The following is a 16,038-nucleotide window of genomic DNA, read 5'->3' as shown; positions in this document are numbered from 1 at the left end:
TAATTATGCGCCATTTTGCTGATTATGCGGTAAATTCTGCCATCGCATAATCGCATTTTTCTGGAGGGTCTAAGTAATGAAACATTTTCAAAAAGAGTTTAAATCCAAACTAAATATGATCAAACTTTAGATAAAAGAGACAACCTTGCAGTATCCACCAACTTAGGGATTCCCGGTGAAAAAATGAATAAATCGAACCAATGGCTCTGTCATACCGACACAGGATAATGCACAAACTCTTTTTAGTCCACATTAAAATGCATTTGGAGAGGAATAAATGTGGCCCGATAAGGTTTGTGTCACTCACAAGGTTAGGAAGGGATGCCCCCCCCCCCCCCCCCCCCAACAATTACCGCACACTTATTATTTGAAAGGATAGGCCAGCAGACAGGTGTGCCATTCAGGGTCCTCAGTGTGTTGAAACTGGAAGGGAGGAAGGAGCCCTATGTGAGCCCGTTTAATCTTGAATGATGCAAATTCCCCACAGGGGGGCAGTTAGTTGGCCGTACAAGACTCCAATGTCATTCAAGCCTCTACTCCCACTCTCCTTATGGGGTAAATAATGAGTGTGGTTGGATACAGAGGTAGAAAAAAGCTTCAGTGAACTGTGGATGTGATGTTGCATGGGGGTGTTAATCCTAGGTGGTCTACCATTGACTGCAATTGACCGGGTTCACCTGCTGTGGCCTAGTAGTCCACATGGAGGGAATTGGACTGAATCACACTTGCCATGGTGAACAGTTGGCATCAGCTGATGATGGAGATTTTTTATTTTTGTTTTGTTTTGACCAAATACTTATATAATACCTGCGAGCTACAGTTGTGCAGGTGAAGCAGATGGTCACTACTGGCAAAAGTTAAATAAACCCCTAATCAAAGACTTGAATTAGCCATTCAAGATCTCACGTATTCACTTGAATATGCCACTATTCTCGGTGAAAACAACAGACCTACAAGCTCAAAACATGTCAAACTGTGACGCACTGTGGACCTAGTTTAGACCCCTCTGCCGATCTACAAAGTACATAGGGTTAAAGTGATTTTAAGAAAAGGCAGCTTTGGCTTTTCTTGTTTACCAACAAACTCATTTTAATCCTGTATTAAGGTCCACTGCCTCCATATTATTATATTGGAATTCTTGTGATCAGAGTTGCTACAATGATCTGTGCAAAAGGTATTACAAAAAATGACATTCAAAAATACTGTACTTGATATGACAACAATACTGAAACGGTATGTCTGTAGTGACTATGTTTGTCTCACTTTGTTTGACAGAAGAGCCTAACAGTGGCCTATTATTGTAATTCCCCTCGTTTGTCAGCAGGCGTCACATATCACCCAATGGTGCTTTAATTGGCCCACAGACACAGTACTGTTTGTCTTCTCTGTGTTTTATGTTCTTTGATTCTGGAAACATCTCTAAAGCACTTTGATTCAACTCTGTTGTTTTTCAAGTGATATATAAGTAAACTTGACTTGACATATTAAAACAAGTACATTCACGCCTCTCTGCCATATAGTAGCACACAAATGTCCGAGTTAAGTCTGTACCTTTCATTTAATGTATAATCATTTTCATCGAAACAATACATGACTCTTTGTCTTTATATAAAATGATGTTTTTCAGTAAATTAGTTACATATTTTGTAAGTAATCCTGTTGCTTATGCATCAGTAAGCATGCTTTCTGACTGACTAATACAACTTTACAACAACACATTTATTCTGATCCAAAACAGACATTGCTACACATTGGCCCAATAGGTAGGTTATTACCATAACACAAAAACAGTATTCGCGTATTGATTCCGGCAGGGACATTCCTACTATATATATGCTAAATATCTGCATGCGTGTCTGCACATATAGTTCACGTAGTTTGAGAACCATCCGACCGACCCACTTCAAACTCGGCGCGCGTGTTGCAGAGCGATATGACCATACCTGTATATAGGCATATGTGGAGATCTGGTTGCCCCTGTCATTAAAGGGACACACACGGACGGACGGACGGACGGACGGACGGACGGACGGGTATTGCATAACTGGGTGGGGATGCATACCCAACTTGCCTCGTTCCCGAGTGGAAAATTAAAAAAGTATGAACTCTCAGAATTGTACTGTATGGTGCTTTAGGTGAAAGCATCATAATGATGCCACTTGGTGTCAATTATTTACATTTTTGCTTAACAAAAGGCCTATTCTGGACATCGCCGCAGCTCGGTAGGCTAACAGGCATATTTTGTGACAGGTGCCAAAAGCTATCTTTCCTCGTGACCTTTGTTGCATGTCATTCTTCTCTTGTATCTTTCCAGTCTGTTCACTCTATAGATATACCTGTATAACAGTGAAAAGTCATTAACATTCTAAAAGTGCCTTCCCAGAAAGCAAGAAGATGCTGTACAGAGACTCTTACAGAGCATTTTATCATGCCATAGAAGTGAGGGCGGTGAAGAGACAGTATGTAAACAGGCGAATAATCAAGGTTTAATGAAGAGAATATTTGTTTAAGAGACCAATATGAAAGTTATTTCTATCAGCCAACGTAACGTATCCATGGGTAATTAGTTCAGGATGTGCATGTGGGACCAACTCCACAAGGACGCTGGACTACCTGGGGCTGACATTGTAACATTGTTACATCTGTCTAACAACATACACGTAGAGGTACATACCGTAGTGTTAAGCACTTAAAGGTAGGGTAAGTGATATTTTTTGGTGAAAACAAAACGTTTTTTTGTTGTTAAAAGATTAAAGCACTATATACTGATAGTAATCATTGCTATAGAGTGTTTGCTCAGTAACATGAGTCTCCCTGTCTCTCCAGCTCTTTGATAAACAGAAAATACATTTTCAGGTAGGTGACGATCAGGAGAGAGTACCCATTCATCAGCTTCATTTTTATAGTGTCCCAGTTTCAATTTTGTCTGCTCATATCTTTGTCATCACTTCCAATTTCACTTGTTTAATCTGTATCCTGCCTGAGTTCTCTGTCCTGATTGGATAAAATTGGTATCCTGACCTGAAAATGCATTTTCTGTGTACCAAAGAGCTGGAGAGACATGGAGACTTCTGTCACTGAACAAACACTCTATAGCAATGAGTAGAATATAGAGCTATTTAACACTTATTTTAACCCCCAAAAAATCCACTTACCCTACCTTTAACTTAGTTTAAGCCATATTCTTCATTGTATGACAAATAGCAAAAAAAGATGATCTACAAGCTCACGAGTTGCACTGCAACTCATGAGCTAGATCTGCTATTTTAACTATTAAAAAATAAACTTCTTGATGATATGCCCAAAATAGGGACATCAGGTTTAAAGTGGTGAATTTTAACTCTGTCCAGGGTCCATTTGCACACTCAAACGTAAATGAACACACAGGATTTGATTGTGTAGGTGATGCAGAGTAGTAGTATACTGTAGGATTCATAGGTCATCAGTGTTCAATGATTGGAGTCAACTGCTCAAGTCAACAGAGGCAATAATATAACTGTGCAACAACATCTGTATTACATGAGCAGCTCTGCATTTGTCTTAGTACTGAAGGTGAGAGATAAGGTTGCTCCAAAGTGGTTTAAAAAGTGGTCTAAAATGACAGTTCATCTCACCGTGTAAGCATATCTGTGGATTTTGTAAAAGGTTTTATGTGTAACATTTCAAATGAAGAGTGCGGTGTACTATGACCTTGTGGCTCTGAGTTTCTTATTTATAAGCCCCCCCCCCATATACACACACACACACACACACACACACACACACACACACACACACACACACACACACACACACACACACACACACACACACACACACACACACACACACACACACACACTTTCACTCTCACACCACATTCCAACTCCAGAGAGATTATATGGAGTACAATCTAATGACAGACGTCCATTTCCTTTGATGCATTCAGCAAAGTAGATCTTCTTGTGAGAAACTGTAAGATAGTGTGCTGAGCATGTGGCCTCCAGCTATAATAAAAAGGGATGCTCTTACAGCTCAAGAGTACATAATTGAGTTTGTGTGGCACCCTGATGAGTGCAGCCATTTACACGAGAGGCAGGTGGGCACACTTGCTAACGTGTCTCTCAAGTCTCTCCGTGCAGTCCTTTTAAATTCCAATAAGATGATGGAAGATGATATGCATCTCCCACACACACACGGATGTAAAACGATCAGGAGTGATAGAGATCTGGAGGTTTGGCGGTGGGAGAAAGAATTGGGTCTGGTGAGAATTCTGCGCTTACTAGATCAGTGGCAGATCAAACTGAATTAAGCGCTCACTGATCAAAGTTGCAAAAAATGATTTAGCCTTTTGTACATCCTTAGTTTTTGTCATGTCTATCAGTAACATAATCCATGAGAACAGATTTGGTGCAGTGCCATTTGTGTTAATATTAATGTTATTGTTATGTATGTACTAGTATACTATAATGTCAATGTTATTCATTTTATGTTGATGAAGACAACACAGTGTCTCTTTGCAGTTGTTACTGTTACTGCAGTTGCTAAGAGCATAAAGCGTCCCCAACAAGCTTTTACAACACACTATTATAAACATGATGCAGGTGCAAGGATAAAGATTCATAATATCTAGTACTGACTTAAGAAATATAAGACACCGCAATACGTTTGCAATATTGTTTAGGGCCCAGGGCACAAGAAACAGATGTAATTTCAATATTTGAAATGGGGGGAACTTTAATTTCGAGTAAGAGCAAACCAATAAGCTGAGAAAATGGCAAATACAGGAGAGCAAATTACATTCCTGTGGAAAAGTGAAAAGACTTAAGGAATGTATAAAAGTAATCTCCAACTGGAAATTAGAAATCAACCCTCAGAAAATGAATAACAGAAAAGAAATATTACTGTCCACTTTCTAAATCAATATAACAGCGCTACGAGACAGTATTACCATGGTAACTGGTAAAGAATGAAGCAGTTCTTATTATTTCAAAATAAAAATCGGAGCCTGAAGCCCAAGTTTTATTGCACCAGCCGACAGATCACCGGTCGGTATTCATTTGAAACATTGCTTTTCAATCACATGGCTTATGAATGTACAAATTTCATTGGACAGGGTGCTCGCGGGGTCACTAATTAAAAAGTAAAGGTAGACACAAATTTATCATTGGTTTTGAGGACTGGAGGCTTCCTCATCCAACCAGGTTGCACAGTTATTCAAATAATCAGCCAAAGACACGTCTACAATGAAGACCCAATTATTTGGGTTACAACGGTTAGTCCCTAATTCTTTGAATTAGAGAAAGTGCGGAATTATCTGTCACCTCTTGTATTATAAGTTAACTAGAAACTTTATGTTCCAAGCTAAAATAAAACGGCCACCTGAGATGTTTGGGGACATGTATTGTCATTTGTCATCGAATACGACATGTATATTAGGCCATTCGTTTTATATGCCAGAGAATGTGCATATTCCAATCTGCTCCCGCCTTCTCAGAGCCATTCCTTTTTCATATACAGCGGATCTTATAATTGGCTATATGCAGACATGGATTGATATGTAAACTAAATAACCACATAATTTCATAGCATGGTGATTAGTTTATAATGCACATAACTTATACCAGATGTCCAGCTGTATGGGTCAACTGAATGGGCTATCCATATTCAGGATTAGATACACAGAATTCAATGCATTCTCATGGCGCAGCAAATGTAGGCTATACTGCATTTAGCATGTTAATCAGACACAAATGCATTGTGCCTTTAGAGTTTCGCTCCAGCACCTTTAAAGAGGGAGGGAGTGTAACGGATTGTAGATAATGATGAATGGAGACATTTTCTTGTTCAGAAAATTATTACGTTTCCGAGTGTTTAAAGCCAGAAACAGTGGGAATTGCTTCGTATCATTATTGATTTTCTTGAAGGGATTTTCATGATGGGGCAGAAAGGTTATTTTCTGGGTACTTTTTATCCCCAAGATTGCTGTGAACTTTCCTCAGAGAGTGTTCAATAAAACTGTCTGTCAAACAGCCACTGTGTGTTGTCACCTAGCTAATGTTTGCACTTACTCAAGTACAGGTTCAAAAACATTGTTCAAAAGCACCAACACTTACACTGCATTGTATTATTTTCATTTGCAACATAAAATGAAAATATTAACAGTGAACCCCACTACTCTCAACCCCCCCGCCCCGACAGAGAGAGAGAGAGACACACACACACACACACACACACACACACACACACACACACACACACACACACACACACACACACACACACACACACACACACACACACACACACACACACACGCATGCAGCGTGGCTAAAGACAAGAAAGTTGAACTGACAAGCCTATAAATTCAGAGCTAATAAACACTAAGAGCCACGGCAATGAAAGAGCCCATATCCAAGCAACTCCCTCTACATCCTGGCCAAAATACCAGAGATGTTGGTCGGCTCCAGCAAGTAAAGGGTGAAGCTTTTAGACAATGAGCAGCAGGTGATCTCAGCTTTTCTGCAAGTCCTAATGCTCCTAAAAGCCACTCTCCCTGGTTCTGTAATTGGGCATCAGTAGTTAATGTAGTATTGACTGCATTACATGCTCCCGTGCATCCTTTCCCACTAATGCCATTTGCATCACCTTGTACATTTACCATATTGCTTAGCCAATAACTGTTAAAAGCAATCTGAATCATGAATCATATGGGGAACTTTTAGTAAGACAGACATCCAAAGGAGACAATTTACAGTTGAGTTAATTTGGGTACATTAGCAGCACAACATGGATTCAGCCAGACAGACCAATTTATGTTTCTGCGGCAATCCCTTTATTGGTTTTTAGATGGGTAAGTGAAAGGATGCTCTGCTAAGAGATATGAAATATCCATTTTCCAACATAAATAATGGGTTGCAAATGCATCCATTACTTTGGGGGGAAAGCCCCGGCTAAAACCAAATATGCAACAGCTAACGTACATCCTTTTGAAAGATGACAAGAAATTACTATTAAGGTTAGTGGAGGCTTTCAGAGTTGATGCTATACCAAGAGAGCTGTATTGTCAGCATAACAAGCCCCAACATGCACTCACTAAAGCTGTATAGAAAAGTACACTTTTCGTATAACAGCGGTAGTGTACAGTCTTTGAAAAATAACCATGTTTTATTCAGAAACTATTCATATGCTCTTCCATTTAAACATATATGTGATGGAACAGACTGACATCTGAACATCAGTTCCATCCAAAATGGGACGTCATTAGAGGACGACTTTGATTTAAATTGAGATTAATTAGATTGCCTTTACCCATTAACCTAAATACATTAAAATAGATAGGCCTCTAAGTAATGCAAGTAGGGCCTATTTGGAATGGAAACTGACTGCACGTTCCGGCGGTGCTATCCATAATTTGCAATCAAGTTAAAAGCACTGGGCTGTCATCTCCCATCCCGTGGAGATGTCAAAGGCTGCTCGGTAACTTCAGAGACGCAGAAAGCACTTAGAGGAGGGAAAAGGAAAGAGGCTGGAGCAGCGGCTAGACAAGGATGCTGAACTCTAGGAGTTATATTGTGAATGACTAAATACTAAATTAGCATCCATACGTTAAGTAAAAAAAATAATTTAAAAAAAAAGCTGCATGGTCAAAAAAGACAAAGCAAGGGCAGGGGTCTTCAATGAAGACCCCTGCCCTACTTTGTATTTTTGACCATACTATGGAGACTCTTTCATGCAGCCCAATAAAGCGCACCTCTAAAACTTTGGGGTGCACACAGTGCAGTGAAGAAGATGTCCAGGGTTCTTCACCAAAACGCAGCAGCACATGACAGCCCTAATGGTCATGAGGCTGAAACCCCTTCATCATCATCACTATAGTCTACGATGATGATGATGATGATGCGCATACACTGTCTGTCGGTTAAAAGCGGAATGGAAGATGTGAAATGCAGAATGAATGATCTGTCCACTGTCCATGTTGCAGGTTAGGTTATATAGGCTACACCATAGCTATTCTATTGTAGCTCCATCATCTGATCGGAGAGAGTTTCTCTACTCACCCTCTTCCTTGTCCAACACCATGGTCCTGAGGAACGAGGAGTCCGACCCCGGGCGATCCGTTGTTCTGGGCTCCAGCAGATCGACAGATCCACTCGGTCTGCTCGATCTGCTCACACACAGATGGGGCTTTGAAACGCGCGGCTCGAATCGCCGGAGCTTGTCGGTGCGGTTGGTTCGCTATTAAAACCGAAACCCCCTCGAAAGACTGAATCGCAACGTCTGAACGTTATTCTATTGATGCTGATAATTCATCCGCGAATTGACCAAGTTATTCGCGGTGAAATTCTCCCCGATCCGGTCTAAACTACAGCGCAGATGGATACGGCAGGCAAAACAACGCTGGTTGGGTCTTCATAAATTCCATGCGAGAGGGTCAAATACAAATGAAAAGCGGTATAAAGCTAGTGTCGCCTATTATACATAGATCTAACTGTGCACACGAGCGGATCACAAGCTCAGACTGAACGACGGCGCTCGATCTCTTCGCTGTAATATTCTCTCCCCTCGTTTTCATTTGCTCCGAAACGGCAACTATATTCAACAAATCCAATTGCAAACCTGACAACTGCTAAAAGCATGCTCTCACACCGCCTCTCTCTCTCTCTCTCTCTCTCTCTCTCTCCCCCTCTCTCTCTCTCTCCCAATTTATGTGGCCGTTGCTGCTCGCTTCTGCTGCTGAATAAATGCGAGCAGTTCGTTCCCAGAGACCCTCGGATTCCCCTGTTAATTAAATCAATTCATTATGCTCAGATCTGATTAGCAGCCCTTCCCCCCTCTTTGAATCAATTATTCAATACACAAACATAATTGCTTGTGCCAGAGGTGTCTAAGTATTAGCTTATTTAACTCCAAGGACACTAATTACCCCTAGGGCAAGGGAACTTTTCTCATTAATTCTGACAAAACAAAAGCACAGCTAAGGGAAAGTGTGCGTGCGTGTGTGTTCCCGGCGTGTGTCTGTGTGGTGCACGCTCTGTGTGCGTGCGCGTGTATGTATGGCTGCTTGCTTGGTCGTCTTCTGCCTTGCCTTGTCTGAATGTGTGCATGGATGTGATGGAGAGAGGAGAGCGCACACGTGCACGTGTACGCGCGCGTATACAGGCTATGTCAGGGCGAATGAGACTGAGTCTGAGGCTAATATTTGCTGTCTCCATGCTGTTGTTCGCTTATAGGCTACACTTAAAATGTACTTGTTTTTTTCCTCCCTTTCACTTGTTTGCAGAATTTAATAGAAATAGCATCTAATTGTAGCCTATTTATCACAGGACTCGGTGGTAATTAGAGTGTCCAGGCCCACTTATCATACATAGCCTACTGTAGATAAACAGTCGTTTTAAAAAGCGACAGCACAACAGATGGAGTGCGTTTTTGATTAGTGGGTAGATAGAGGGTTCTGTTTCAAATCTGGTAATATAATTGTTGCTTGTTATTGCCAAGATGAAAGTGTTGCTGTTTCATGGCGAAGCCTTAAATAGCACCACTTTCACTTGCCCTGCGGAGACTGTTAACCAATTAAGGGTGAGATCCAACAAAGATTAGCCATTTAGGAAAGAGGAGTAGAGTATGCTACAATAATGCTGGTTCGTCAGCAGCCAGCAGCAGGCTGTATGTGTGGTGTGGTGTGAGCTTGTCTCAGTCTGTCCTTGCCTTCTGTTACACTTTGCAGTAGACAGTTATTACAGTGCCATCTTGGCAAACCATCCTTGAGCTACTTAATAATCAAATAACAATGTACCATGAGGATCATATTATAGGAAATTATCATCTACAACATTAACTCAGTTTACGGCCTCCACACAGTCAAATCCTGAGTGTTAATTTAACCCAGAGAGTGAAATGGTTAAATGAACACAGGACTTTTGCAGTGCAAAAAAACAACAACATCTATCTCAGTCCAAATAGATAAATTAACACTGTGGATTTCACTGTGTATGAATCCACTTGCCTATTTAATTCTGGTTCTCACAAGGGCTAAAAAAGGACATTTGTGTAGTGTATCCCACTAATGATATATTGTGCTATAAATAAAAGCTATTATAACACCATATACTGTGAGATCATTTTGGCATGCAGGCTTGGGCAAGATTGGCCCTGAAATCAATGGTCTGATCCCTCTCTGAACAGCTCTTTGGCTGACATGCTTGACTTTTCATCTCCACAGTCACCTAGATTGATGACTTCCGACCGAAAATGTATGTTTGCTGACCTCTAGCAAAGTGAATGACACATAATTAATCCAATCACACAGAAAAGGGAGAAGGAAACTGGGAAAACATGGTTCAGTGTCATTGGAGCCTGACTTCAAATGGTCATTTGACATTTGAATGTGGAAACATCACTATAAAAAGACCATTCAGAGGGAAGCTACTGTAGAGTTAGCTGATGGGATGTGTGTGCGTGTGTGTGTGTGTGTGTGTGTGTGTGTGTGTGTGTGTGTGTGTGTGTGTGTGTGTGTGTGTGTGTGTGTGTGTGTGTGTGTGTGTGTGCACGCACGCACGCATGCATGCACGCACGCACGCACGCACACGCACATGTGTGCACGTCAGGTCAGGGTGAGTTGTAGTGGAGGTCACGGTTGACAATTTGCCAGAATTACCCCACAACTACACTGAATTTTAGACTCAGTGCATTGACAATGCCCTATAACATGTACCTGATGAAGTCTATGTTAAACTATCAGTGACCTATGGGCCTCATTTGCGCAGCATAGCTGCTTAGACCATCCATTGGCTGATTAGCGGGTGGGTATTAGCGATGATGTTGATCCCATGCTGCAGATGTGAAGGGTGGGTCACACACGTGCATCTCTCAAACAAGACGGCTCTCATCAAGAAGCACTCTACATATTACCCATGTTACCCTCCTGTTATGACATAGCATTTCCTGTGGCAATGATAGGGTCCAACCACCAAAGCCATGGAGGGCTCCATCGTCTGTCTCTCACAGAGTGTCTCGGGTGCACCCCCCCAAACACTTCACATCCAACAGCAGGGTCAGTGGTCTGCTAGAAAGGAGTCCCTGAGTAGGCTTCTCAGATACACAGTTAATTAAAATTCATTTCGGAGCATGTATTAGCCAGGCCCATCTATTTATGGGCGGCTCTCACATGCAGCCACTACAAAACAGTGCTCTGTAATTAACCCCACCTAATCAGATAGCACACTACTGTTGTGTTCCCATTTCTCCTCAGGCACACAGCCATTGGATGGGGGTTTCAGCGAGAGGATGAGCCCATTCTATAGTTCAGAATGGCTAAGCAGATTAAAACCTCATATCAAACATGATATTTACAGGCAGGGCTCAATGGAGAGTGCTCCTTTTATGTATGATGGGGTGAGGCTTCAGGGGTGGGCTTTTAAAGCCATACTCCTAATTGTATCCTGGCTAAGTGGGATGAATGGTGCTTTTTAATCAAAAATACAGTCAGTAGCCTACTTTCTACTCTGCTTTATGAAAGTGTAGAGATAGTCTCTGATGGTGAATGATGTGCATTTAGGTCAATTTTCCCAGCATCTCACTATTTACAAATACATGATTAACATCATACGGACATTAGTAAACCCACATTTGTCAAGCAATTGCATACACGTTCATAACACATTAATTCTATGGATGCACATGTGCCTTTACTGATACAGCATGTGGACTGTAATCAAATCAAACATCCAGTAACTATATCTAAATATATATTCTTCTCAATATACTGCATTACCTTCAGAAAGAGATGCATAATACTTCATTTTGAAGTGTCATTGTTGCCTACTGTTGTACTCTCAGAGTTAAGGTTGTGCTCCTCCTAGTGGCTCAACATTGTATGTTCAGACCTCAGATGTGTACACAAACAAAGGGGTTTGACAGTATTATGTTTTTTAACACACCACCAAGTAGATTGTAACCACTTAGAGCCTGTTTTTCTGTTATCCTTCTCAGACCTCTTAAAGTGGCGAGGTAGCCTGTGGACAGACAAACTGTGTGGTTAATTTGGGTGTAAACTGACCATCCCACTGTGCAGGCAGTAATACTTTGTGTGTAAGCTCTGCTGTTCTCTAGTCAGTTTGAATTTCAGGACCAATCACATGTAGACAAGGTGTCATTTGGTGGATAGGGGAGAGGGGAGAGTGAATCCCTTTCCCAAACATTTAATCCAACTTTAATCCTAGTCATTAGGAATTAGACATGCCGAGCTGTCCGGCCGTGCCTCTAAATTACAATCAAACGGTTACCAATTACACAAATTATTGACGGTAGATTCTCTTTTCAACTGCAAATTAAGGCTATTAAGGAAGGCTCCTTTTTAATGCAAAAGTGACTAATTAACCAACGGATGGGAAATCTGCAGCCCAGATATCAAAAAAGTTCTCAGCACACATTGCAGAAACACAAGGGAACCAATTAGTTTAATTATCAAAACAGCTAATTAAAATTGCACAGTTCCTAATTAGTTCTTTGCTTTAGCCTCTAATTGACAGCATGGAGATAAATGGGCTGCCGATGAAAATGGGGAGAGGAGAAAAACAGGGGAAACTTCGGCAGAATATTTATGCTGACTTTATCTCCGTCTGTGTGGCAGCCCTTGAAAGTGGAAAATTAATGACCTTAATTCCCAAACTGTTTTCCCTCTAACGGTGCTCCCCTCTGCGCTCCTGGTGCATGCTCCTTTGTATGGGCCTGCCACCCTGCCAACTGCTGGAATGGGAGAATAGGGGGACTTGGGGGTGGGAAGGAGCCATGATTCTCCTCCTAATGTGACAGCTCCCGCCTAACAATAGAGAAAGATGAAAGAATGGAGCAGATGTAACCACTGGGAGCGTTGCATCATGGGACTGCAACTCTGTTGCACTTTTTTAAAGGGCTTCTGTCATCTTTCGGAGCACTAATTTGTCCCATGAAAAAGATGGCACTCAGCTGGGACATAGATAAAAGACATTTGATTGACTAGAAATATATATATAAAAAAACATTATTTGAATATTAGATTGACTGAAAATACAGCAAGTGAACGGCGAAACTTTGCACAGTCATCATGGAATTTGAGAAGTTACTCAAAGATCTACGACCTAAAAAACCAAAGTGAAAGAAGGGGCCTATTGTTATACCTTCTAGATTTATTGTAAAGGTTCTCCTTTCTTATTGGTATGATCTGTTTAAAGGTCCTTGAAACTAAAGAAGAAAGATGGATTCTGACAGAAATGCTACACTGGCAAACCTGAACGACAGCCATTTACCTCTGAAGATTCTCTGTGTTAAAGTGTGTGTGTGTGTGTGTGTGTGTGTGTGTGTGTGTGTGTGTGTGTGTGTGTGTGTGTGTGTGTGTGTGTGTGTGTGTGTGTGTGTGTGTGTGTGTGTGTGTGTGTGTGTGTGTGTGTGTGTGTGTGTGTGTGTGTGTGTGTGTGTGTGTGTGTGTGTGTGTGTGTGTGTGTGTGTGTGTGCGCGCGTGTGTGAGAGAGAGAGAGCAAATGATGTCTATCCTTCTGGTAGCCGTTCTCTGTCTGTGTTTCTGCAAGGCCAACCTTGTCATGTGTAATCCTGTCCCTCTGCCAGCATGCAAGTGACATGTGGGTCCTCTTGGCACATTAGCAGATAACTATCTACTAATCAGTTTACTTTTGGGACTGTGTTAAAATGTAAATTGCATTAATGCTCAAATTATGCATCAAACTACACAGATAGAGACAGGCCATAGGCCACATAACGCTTGGATCATTCAGTTAGTGCCTTCCACATGCAGTGTTAATGCACTCTGATTTCCCCTGCTCTGGTTCAAATCTAGTGATATGTCAGTCTGACAGTGTCTGGGAAATTGGACGAGTTTTGTATGAATTGGAAGAGAAAGACATTTTGCGAATCCAGACTGAAAGGCAGCAATGATGGCCTGTTGTTTTTCATTTGTCTAATTCAGAGGAAAGACCTTTATGTTCTTTATGTTCTATGTGCTCTACTTAAACCATATAATACTTCATTGACCGGGGTCCTCCAGGGGTCTATACTTGGCCCTCTCCTTTTGTCCATTTACAGCAAATCTTTTTGCTGAAAGTAGCTGATCTTCAAGCTCACAACGCATCACGTTGTAACACATTGTAACACATTGTAACACATTGTAACACGTTGTAACACGTAACGCGTTGTGAGCTTGTAGATCTGCTCATTTTGTCTATGTCCGGCTCAAGTGGTTAAAATGGCTTGCTCCCCCTTTTTTTGTAATCTGTGCAAGTAAGAATGAATCGCCTCAAGAGGTTTTACCAACATTTAAAATGTGATTTATCTGAACTCTTCCTGCCCATTTCAAAATGACACCCTAAAGAGACCCCTGTGCTGCAAAGCCGTAGCCTGGAGGAAGTTGCAGCCCATGACTAACAAACACACGTCCAACACTAATTGATTGTCTTGTGTTTTATTTATGGTGCAGCAGTAATTAGTGGACAGCATAATGTAAGCCATTCATTAGCACCTGGCTACCACTATGGATTTCACTGCTTTGTCTCAGATGCACACATCATTAGGGAGAAACAAAGAGTGGAATTTATTAGCGCGGGCTCTTGTAAATATTCCTTAAAGTCAGTGTGCCTTTAAGGAAGAACACAGGCTTGTAAAACTTTTGTCAGCATTTGCTCACTGATTCCATTCGCTGCATAATATGTTAAGGAAGAGCAGTATAAATTTAATTTTAATTGTTTTGTACACACGCCAGTGAAAAGGAACTGATTGGATACAGTTCACAGACAGTATATTAATACGTTATTTTCATATGTTAATTGGTTTGCATAATCTCTCCGTTTGCATGGATTGGAAGTACCTGGCATTGAGAAGGGGACTGGGGAGAATAGAAGACTCCAATTTACATAAAACCAGCTCCTCTGAACATTAAATAATAATGCATCTGCAAGCTGAAGGTGTGTTCAGTTAGCAGAAAGCACATTTTTATAATTTATACTCCAGCTGTTTCAGTGCTTTCGAGTCCATTTTCCTCCCTGCCTGCATTTAATGAAATCTTGTTACTGGAGAATTGACTGGAGTGAATTGAGATTTTAATCCCATTGACGTTCTACCGTGGAAACGCACACTGGTGGGAACTTTTAATGGAGGGCCCTGTAATCAGAAGACACTTGTATTCAGCTCCCTACAATAATGAATCTCATCAAATGTTAAAGCCTGGACCCGCGTGCGAGGGGCTCGAATTTCAAGGTTTTTTGACCATCCCCATTTGAGGCATTCCTCTGGGAGAGTGTGATTACTCAAGTTTAGCAGTTTATTGCCTCATCTTTCAATAGCCACTGAAGCACAAAATTCTCATCTAGGTTGCTCTTTTTTTTTCTTCACTTGAAGAACAGGCCAATATAGACTGCAGAACAGCTGCTCACATCCCAAGGAACTGCTGTTGGCACTGGAATGATATTAGCTGCCGCCATCATTGTCCACTCACTGTGTCATTCAAATACACAGTAAAATCCTCAGTGTCAATTTAACTCAGAAGAGTGTACACATAGAACCACATAGTCCTGGGAGTTAAATGAACACTGCGGAATTCACTGTGTAGTGAAAGAATCAAAACTAAATTGAGTGGCACAGTCATTGATGTGATTTTAATTGCCAATGTTGTGTTTTATTTTATACAGGGATGTTTCTAACATTAGGATAGGCCACACTTAATGTATATTTATATATATTTATTAAAACACAGGACGGGGAGAATGGTGTCAGTGAGTTTAACAAAAACACAAAAGCTTCTAAAAACATCTCTAGTGACCTCTGACCTTGCATGACTACTTTAGGCTTCCTGGCTCTCTATACTCTCAGAATCTCTTGGGAAAAAATTATATTAAGTAGTGAAAAAGTCAAATGTAAACAATGATGCAAATTTACTGCACGTGTAAATGTAGTTAGTCCCTGTCCCCTTCAACCTTCTTCAACCTCTGACATTAGGGTACTGTTGACAACAACAGATAATGGGTTAGGTTAATAATGGGCAGTGGTTAAAGATGGAAGAATTTCAGTGATCAT

At 41.1% G+C, this 16,038-nt stretch overlaps 1 protein-coding gene across 1 annotated transcript in view; it reads right to left on the bottom strand.

Annotated features, from left to right (window-relative positions):
• lmo1 (LIM domain only 1) overlaps window positions 1-8,160 on the bottom strand; it is a 33,570-nt gene extending 25,410 nt beyond the window's left edge. The window contains exon 1 of the mRNA XM_084060486.1: window positions 8,040-8,160. Within this exon, the coding sequence (XP_083916612.1) occupies window positions 8,040-8,061 (22 nt within the window). The 5' untranslated portion in view covers window positions 8,062-8,160. The remainder of the gene's footprint in view (window positions 1-8,039) is intronic.
• Between the last annotated feature and the right edge of the window lie 7,878 nt (window positions 8,161-16,038).

The sequence above is a fragment of the Gymnoscopelus microlampas genome, assembly GCF_963454915.1.
Source record: "Gymnoscopelus microlampas genome assembly, chromosome: 1".
In the NCBI taxonomy this organism is placed as follows: domain Eukaryota; kingdom Metazoa; phylum Chordata; class Actinopteri; order Myctophiformes; family Myctophidae; genus Gymnoscopelus; species Gymnoscopelus microlampas.
This window is presented reverse-complemented; position numbering and strand designations above follow the sequence as displayed.